The 9,598-nt window shown below is 31.1% G+C and overlaps 1 protein-coding gene across 1 annotated transcript in view; it reads right to left on the reverse strand.

The window, feature by feature from the left end:
• The window catches only part of LOC136084056 (uncharacterized), a 242,124-nt gene extending 234,142 nt beyond the window's left edge, over positions 1 to 7,982 (reverse strand). Inside the window, exon 1 of the mRNA XM_065804144.1 lies at positions 7,818 to 7,982. Within this exon, the coding sequence (XP_065660216.1) occupies positions 7,818 to 7,820 (3 nt within the window). The 5' untranslated portion in view covers positions 7,821 to 7,982. The remainder of the gene's footprint in view (positions 1 to 7,817) is intronic.
• Between the last annotated feature and the right edge of the window lie 1,616 nt (positions 7,983 to 9,598).

Genomic DNA, 9,598 nt, shown 5'->3' on the forward strand with positions numbered 1-9,598 from the left:
GTAACATAAAATAATTTTGTGCAAGATAGAAACAATCTACATTACTATGCCTTCCTCTTATATAATATTTTTTTTTATTTACTCTATATAAAAAAAATTTACTGTGTTAAATGCAAAAACAAAACAAATACACTAAACTTACAAAATGTTGTAAGTAAAAAATAAGAAATATGCTACGTGGAACTTGCGATATTAGTGGAAAAACAAAAACTAAATGTGTATCAGCAAAAACAGGAGGTGATTTAGTTAGTTCAATTAATTCAGTAACAAGTAAAATAAAACTACCATGGTCAAAGTTCCCAGGCGAAATTCATTTACCTGGTATGAACTTTGCAGGTCCTGGTACTAACTTAGATGAACGACTAACTTCTACTTGTGCACATAAGGAATGGAGTAAACCTGTAGAAAGAGTTGGTAATGCAGCTTACCATCATAATCTTGCTTATAAATACTTTACAGATATAGCAAAAAGAATTGAAGCTGATAAAATTATGCTCGAAGAAATGGGTGCTATTAAAAATCCAACAATACGCGAAAGAATTGAACGAGGTATTATAAAACCTATTATTTCAACTAAAGCAATGTTTGGGTTGGGTGTTCAAAAAAACTACCAACAATCTGTAAAAAAGACAAGCATAAGAATTAAAATGGAGTAACAAACTTGCAAACGAATTTCATAGACCGGTTGTAAAAAAATTCAGAAAAAGAAAAGTTATTGTAAATGGAATTGATGAAATATGGGCTGTTGATTTAGTGGACATGGAATCTTTTTCCAAATTCAATGACGGTATAAAATACTTGTTAATGGTGATAGATGTTTTTTCAAAGTATGGGCGGATTGTTCCATTGAAGAGTAAAACTGGAGTTGATGTTCCTGATGCATTAAATAAAATCTTTAAAGAAAGAAAGTGTAATAAAATATGGTGGATAATGCTTAGAATTTTATAATAAGCATGTTAAAGCGCTGGGTATTCAGTTATATTTAACTGAAAATGAAGAAAAAAGTTGTGTAGTTGAACGTTGGAATAGAACAATGAAAGAGAAAATGTTCAAATAATTTTCAGCTAATTCTTCCAGAAAATATAGAAAACAACACAAGACATTCTTTAATTAAAATGACATCAGTTGCAGCTAGCGATAATAAGAACGAGAATATTGTTAAAAGTTGATATTGATAAAAAGATTGAGAATGTTGGTTAAATCTAAATGGAAAGGTAAGATCAGAGCCCGTTAAACCAAAGTTTTTAATTAGTGATAGAGTTAGGATAACTAAAAAGAAGGTAACTTTTGCAAAAGGATACATACCGAGATGGACTGAGGAAGTTTTTACTGTGTCACAGATTTAGTTAACAGATCCGCCGACGTATAAAATAACTGACAATAATGGTGAAGAAATACAAGGTACTTTTTATGAACAAGAACTGCAAAAAACTAATCAAAAAATATTTAGTATTGAAAAAGTTATTCTTTAACTCAAAAACAAATCAATATTAAAGTGGTATGGGTACCCTGAGACGTTCAACTCATGGATTGACAATAAAGAATTGATAAGTATGTAAAAAATAATGGAAGAAGATTAGCGGTTACATTAAACTCGGGGATGAACAAATTGGACAATCTGCAAGTTTTTATGCTTTAATAGCACAATTTTACTACTACGCTCAATGTTGAAATAGTATTATACTTTCTTGGCCTAACGCTTTTTTTGAAAATGGTTGAATTAATATCATACTTTCTAGGCCAAACGCTTTTTTTTTAAATGCACTTTTATTTTGTCTCAGAATCGGCATTTTTTACTACTACCACTGATCAATTTATAAATTTATAACTTAGTTTAATTTAAAAATACTATATGCTAAATTGATTAACATTTCATCTAATAAAGATGCATCTTAAATGGTAGAAGCATTACCACTTATTATTGAGAATAATGGAGATTATTTAAGAAAATAAATTTTTTGTGAATATAAATAAAGAACATTTGAGTTGGTGGTAGATTCAAGATATTAGAATTCATCGAGTTCTGTTTAGCATATCTCAGTATCTCCATAAATTATTGCATAGATATTTAAAAATTTTATCATACCCAATTACCACAGTACCTTTGTTCTTATGTCATTCAGATGGTACAATTTACATTTCATTAAGACAGATAAATCTATCTTAATGAAGTGTTTGGAAAAAAATATGCAATATAATCCACCACCTTACGCTATCCACCATCACCACCACCACCTTACATAGATGTTTTAATAACTGATGGTTTCTATTGCACACTATAAAAAATGTTTCAGAAAAATTTGGAAACATTTCTAAACAAATGATACAAATGGTTACTCAATTGCGAGCGTTGAGATTTAATGTTTCATTTGATCAATACTTTACCCCGCCAATTAAAGATTAAGAACATTCTCAATTTGGCACTGACACGCCCCCTCAAATTCTCCCCCCCCCGCCCCTCCCTCTTCCCACGCACTTTTTTTCTAAAGGACCTTTTTCTTATTCTTTTTTCTTTTTTTAAGAAAACTCTAGTTATAGAAGAATTTTTTAAGAATTGGCGAGTGTGCCCCCCCCCCCCCTCCATATTACTTCGAAACCCATTTCATCGGCCCTGATGTCTAGAACATAAAGAGGCTAAAACAAAATAACATTTCTTGCATGTTGCATCACTAGAAAATTTTTCTTTTTTTCCATTGAAAATAATAATGTTTTGACCACACCTTTCAAGTATGAATTTATGAAAATAAAAGTTTTGAAAAAACCATTAGCATACACTTATTACTGATGTTCGGGAAAAGATTGTCAAAGTTCGAGGGCATTTAAAAAACTCAAAAGATTTTTAAATACAACAAATGGATATAAACATTTTTTTTATTTTTCTGTATTATTTACTTTAGAAAATTTGAGTTTTATCTCTTTAAAAGTTAGTACCCAATGATACATTATATAAACTAAATATCTAGCTTGCGGGATTTTGTTGGATTAAAAATAAAGCTGTTATTCTTTGTTTATAAGTACAGTCTGCAAAAGCTACAGCCGATGTGAGGAATTAAAGTTAAAAATGCAAGTTAAGAGCATCAAAAGTTCTTAATAAACTAATCATTGCTTTTTTTCTGGTTAAATTATACATTTATATAATAGTAGATCTTAGCAAATTATAATAGAACAGTTAAAATCTCATTAAATAATCAACTCAGCAAATATTATTCTATATCTATAATATAAATTCATTTACTCATCATCTTCCCATGAGTTGTTGAAGTAATCTTCAATTGACACAATAGGTAGCGAATGCTCTCCGCGAAATAAAAGTTATCATCCTCTTTTCCGTCAATTCATTTTCATCTAATCATTTTGCGGTTTCCGAATTCTTTAGCAGTGTGAAAACTATCATAAATTCTGTCTAACGCTTGGCAGAAATGCGAACTGGTTGAACCCTTTTGATAGGAGAGAGTGTTAAGCGGAAGAATGAATAGAACGTGCTTTTTCAGCATAGCTTGAGAGGAAAAGTAGATATGATGGAAACAACTCTTTAGCTCCTTTTGAGACATCTACTGCTTTGAAACCAACTCTCGTTTGACTGACCGGGACAGATGGCGAAAGAAATTATGCTCTAATTAGAGTAAAGTAAGAGCTTATTATAGTCTGACAACAAGAATAATATTCGCAATTCACAATATAAGTAAAATATTGACCCATAGGAAGATGATGGGCAACTCAATGTTAATATTGTAATAAAGCGCTCTTGCTGAATGCGAATCCAATTTTGATCATTCCGGGTGTCAATTCTCTCGAGGGGTTTTAATGCTCTAAATAATAAAGAGATATATTTGGATAAAATGAACTACTTAACAGAAAATGGGGTTTATTTCATAAATTATATTACCCGGAGGACCTCTGACGTAATGGCTTTTATCAGCGGACGAACCACGGACAGCAATATCAATAATCGCCTTCAAAAGATGAGGTTTATCTAGTTCTCATGACGATCGACCAGGTTTCATTCTGATTTTCAGGCTTTTTTGACTTCTGGATGTTCCAAACATTGTAGGTTTTTTCAGTTCCCTTGTTTTTTTCTGTTGAGCTTGATTATACTTTTTTCTTAGCAAGCTCTTTGGTTAGATGACTTCACATTTAAAGCTACAATCTCAGAATTGATACAGTCTCGATCAACTGTTCTTATTCTTTTTTTATTTTTAGCGGTCGACAATTTGAAAGTTAATGAACTTTGATGATCATCAATGACAGATTGCTCGTTGATGGGCTTTACAAACTGTTAGAAATTTTTTTTAAATTTTAAAGAAATATACGTTGGGGCTTGCTGCTTTGAAGTATTGGTCCAAAATGATAATTGCTTGCTCTTGTACCTTCATTGTCTTAAACATTGTCTTTTCATTGAATAAATTGATTAGATACATTAATCTTGATTCAATATCCTTATGCCCGCGTTTTTATTTCTTTAATCAATTCCGTAGACTATGGACTTCTTTCTGAATGTTAGCCTTCTTTTTATATATTTTTTAAAATTTATTTTAGGTGCCCCAAAAAGTCTTTACGGTTATTTCACAGGACACCGCGGAAGAGCATTTGAAAAGAAGTTCACGCCTCCCTCTTTACCAATATTATAAAACTTGCCAAGAGGTGGCTTTAAACCACGGATTTCTAGCTTCTAAGGCAAGCGCACTAACTGCTACGCAACGGCTTCTTGATAAGCTATTATTGGGATGAGCATTTCCATACGAAACCATTAATAAATTGAGCAATCCAGCTTTATCCATATTTGTATCTTTGATTTATCAGTACTGTTTACATCACAATCAAAATAATGATATTGCCCCTGTCAGCGCAAGCTGTTTAAAATAATTTCTTCAAGCCGCTTGGGAGCAGTTAGCGTTTCGTACTTGCAATAATGACTTAATGAGCTTGCATTGCGTCACGTTTTACAAGCCACTTAAGAGCAATTATAGTTTCGTATTTGAAATAATTAAAGCACATTCATAATCCGCAAGAGAGCAAATAGTTGATATTTGTAAATAATTAGATTTCCGGTCAAAAATTTTAATTCATTTAATGTCTTTAGGAAACTAATATTAAATTCCCCACAAAGCAAATATAGCATTTCTATACCACACTGTAAATGTAAATACCTTTAAAATCTGTTCGTATAAACCTAAAATTTTTTTTTTTAAATTGACATTATTTTAGTCTCAACACCCTCGTACCCATATCAATTATTGTAAAACTTTTCAGTAATATATAAATATTTTTCAGTAATATATAAATTAATAATTTATATATCAATAGTTTTTACTTATAAAAAGTTTGATAAAAGTATTACTTAAAATAGGTAAGGGGTCGTTCATAAATTACGTCACATAATTTTTGACATTTTTTCCGTGTTAAACTGAATAAATTAAAATCGCTATCCTAAACATGATACCACTTATCAAAAACCTATTTTTCCAATATATAATACATGCGAAATATCATATATATATATATATATATATATATATATAATATATAATACAATATAATATATTATAGACGCAAAAATGTTATTTTATTAGGATAACTTTTTAAAGAGCTGTAACCTTAGCGTGGTTTGGAGGATTCCGCCTCGGGCTAGAAAACCGAGGGTTCCTTGTTCTCCTCTTGGAATCGATATATTTTTTTTCTAGTTAGTGCACAAAGGTTGTTTTTTTGTTGCTTCACACTTTTTAGCACTAACTAAATAAAGTTCTTACCATATAAAGTCAAAGCGCAGAACGTGCACTGCTCATAGACTGTTACAGCCGTAACAGTCTCTTAACAGGCTGTAACTACTCAGTTAACGGAGTATACACATCGACTATGTAAGATTTAGGCGTAGTTTGTATCTGACCTGTTGTCTGTATCTATGTAGATACATCAACTGGGTGTTTTGACTTGGTCAGATACTCTTTTAATCAAAAGAAAGTCTTCTCTAAATTCGAAACTAAAAAAAAAATAAAAAATGTTGCGTCACAAAATTGCCTCCCTCTCCCCTAAAGCGTGACGTATTTTATAGACGACCTCTAAGGCCATATTATAAAACAAAGCAATATCAAAAAATTCATATGAGTAAATTGGATGATCACTGTGAAATAATTAAACTATTTTTTTATTGATTTTTTCAACACTATATCAGAGTTGTTAGTCCTTTGCCTTAAGGCCAAAGTTTAAGGCCTTGGTCTTGATCTTGCTCATGAAACAGTTGGCCTTAGCCATGGTCTTGGCCTTATAGGTTTCGGCCTTGGCTTTGATTGATTTCGCCTTGGCCTTGATTGTTTTGGCTTTGGCGTCCAAAAATAAATACATAAAATAAAATAATTAAAAATTTTCATTCTTTATTTTTATGTATTTTTGTTTTCGGCTTTCATATTTATCTAAAAGTAAATTTTCTTATTGATTTCGTTGAATTCTGCGCATATCCTTGGTTTATTTTTACTTGGTTTTATTTTAATCGCAGTTGTTCCCTACAATTTTGTTATATAATTGGTCTTAACGTGAGGGAAAATTTTGAGTCTTTGGTCTTAAAAATGTTTGCGTAGGCCTTTAAACTCTAATTCTTGGCCTTGACCTTAAAACTCTTGGCCTTGTCCTTGGCCTTGTAATTTTTATCCTTGGCCTTGGCCTTGTAACGTGTGACTTTGGCCTTGCTACTTTTGGCTTTGCTACTTTTGGCCTTGTTAAGAACTCTGCACTATATACAATCAATACTAAACAATTACTTTTTAATGAATGTCAAGTATTAAAAAGAAAGTTCTAAATTTTGAACTATCGTTTACAAGTTTATTTAACTTTTTTTTATTATATATCAAATTGAAAAAAACAATAACTTTTTCAATATTGATTTTTTATTCACAAATAACTACATACTAATACTGAAAATAAATTATCTTATATTATATAAGAATAATCCACTTCATGAAATTCTAAGTACTCGCACATACAGCTACTGTACATATTTTTCTGGCTAGGGGTTAGAACTGAAGAAAGTGTCGGGCTAATGAGGAAACATATTCTAATATTTACCTAAGTAACACGTACAAAATTTCGCTTTTATTCTATACCGTAAGTACAGTTACAATTTATTGCAGTTTAAGGGTGTTTGGCTAGAGATTAGAACTGTAGAAAGTGTCTGGCTAATAAGGAAACATCTTTTAATAGTAACCTGTACAAAATTCAACTTTTATACTATACCGTAAGTAAAGTTACAATTTACTGTAGTTTAAGGGTGTCTGATTAAGGGTTGCCACTATACTTAGTGTCTGGCAATAGAAGACATGATTTTCAATAATATGGCAAAGAAAGCAAAATTAAGATTTATAACTTAAAAAATTTAACCCTGTATTTTAAACACCATTGGTACCTGCTACCTGCCGAAGCCACCATCACCTAACGTACATAGTTGACCATCGCTCCTACTTGTGTTGGAAATAGACTCTATTTTATAATAGAAATTTTAGCTTTTATAAAATTACGTTGGTCTGGCGGCCGCGGGCTTTTAGACTGGAACAGCTGCAATTGTTTATTGATAATAAAAGAATACCGGTGTTTGAAACCTTATTTGTCAGTTTTAAGCGAATATAATTTTACATAGGAAAAAATATTTTTCAAAGTTAAAAAAATCTAAAAATGCTTGGGGTTATAAAGTAGATATAACTATAAACTAAATGAGCTCGTTATTTAATTTTTTTTTTTTTAATTTCATTGGAGACATTGAATTTTGCAAGATATTATTAAATATAAATTTCGATTTTGTTTTGTATAACAAAAAATAAATGAATAATTACCATGCCGTCTTCAAGTTTTTTTTATGTTTTTTCTCTTTTCTTTTTTCTGCAATCTTTTATTATTCGTTTCTTGTTTTATAAGTAACCTCGTAAGTTTTTCTATTTAACACCAAAGCAACAACGAAACTCTAATGAAGTGTAGTTTCTAATGATGACTAATAAAAACTAAATAAACTAATAAAAAATTAAATTTTACGAATTGATAAGTTTAAACTTTTTAGTATTCAAATATTACTTATTCAATATTCAAAACGAATCAAGGAATATTTAAAAATTTAACTGTCAAATGGAAATATTTCATGAAACTTTTAAGTTCATTAAGTTTTTAAACTTATTATTATAGTAGTGTTCATTCTTAAAAACAAAAACGACCGATGCCATTTTCCAGTAAGCAGCGAAATAATATTTATCTAAGCAGGCGAAGTTGCATCGACAAAAATGGCCATTATTGGACATAAATAGACCCAGCGGGCACACGGACGTTTTAAGGACGTCCATAAGACGTCCGATTTCTTGTCAGTAAGACGTCCTTAGTTGGCCTCAGATGGGAATGTCCAAAGGCTTTGGAACGTCTTTTACAAACGTCCTTATAACGTGTTTTTAAGACGTCCTTAGACCGTTTTTTACAGACATCCGTAAGATGTTTTATTTAGACAGTCGTAGAGACTTACTTGAGTTCGTCCTGGACGTCTCTGGTTGGTCTCAAGTATAAGTATTTAGGACATCTTTTTAGCCATCCTTAAGTTGTCTTATTAGAACTACCTTATAAGCTACCTAATAAAAAGCTCTAAAATGAATTATGGCTTAACATATAAACAAGCAAAAGAATTAGCATTTCATTACGCTATGAAACTTTGCAAATGTCCAAGTAAATGGATGAAAAGTAAATAAACTGGTATAGAGTGGTTGAAGGGTTTCATAAAACGTCACCAAGAACTTTTACTTAGAAAACCTAAAAATACAAATTTGTCTCGTTCAACAAGTTTCAATCAGCTCAATGAATATCAGTCTTTTGATAACTATGAAAAAGTTTAAAAAATTTATAATTTTACTCCTAATAGAATTTATAATATCAACGAAACATTATGACTGCAGTACAAGCACCCCATGGCATCATGTGGAACAAAGTTGGACAGTGTGTGCTTGCTGAACGTGGAAAACTAATTACTGTGTGTGGTATAGGAAATGCCATAGGAAATGCCATAGGAAATTTCATTCCGCTAGTCTTCATACGTCCAAGAGCACGGTTTCACGACACCATGATAAAAGGAGGACCACCTGGTTGTATTGGTTATGCAAATAGTCCAACAAGTGGCTGGATGACAGGGCCATTGTTTTTAAAGGTTCAAAAACATATAAAAAAATTACTCAGATGTTCTAATAAGGATCCTACTTTACTCTTAATGGATAATCATGAAAGCGATTGTACATTAGATGATATTACTTATTATTGTAAAAACGGAATGGCAGTTTTAACATTTCCTCCTCACCGCACTTATAGAATTTAACTTTTGGATGTGGCAGTTAATGGTCCTTTCATGCAAAAACTGTCTATCTCTCAGAATGATTGGCTTGTATGCAATCTAGGAAAAACAATAACAATACATGATTTAGTTGGCATAGTGACACCAGCATATACTACAAATAAATATAATATACTACAAATATTGCCAGGAATATTGTTGCAGGTTTTTCCACATCTGGAAGGATGATGAGCAAAAAATACAAGCAATACCTTACAATCACAGCACAGAATAACACCTGAATCATTAAGACCATAT

This window comes from Hydra vulgaris, chromosome 08, assembly GCF_038396675.1.
Source record: "Hydra vulgaris chromosome 08, alternate assembly HydraT2T_AEP".
In the NCBI taxonomy this organism is placed as follows: Eukaryota; Metazoa; Cnidaria; class Hydrozoa; order Anthoathecata; family Hydridae; genus Hydra; species Hydra vulgaris.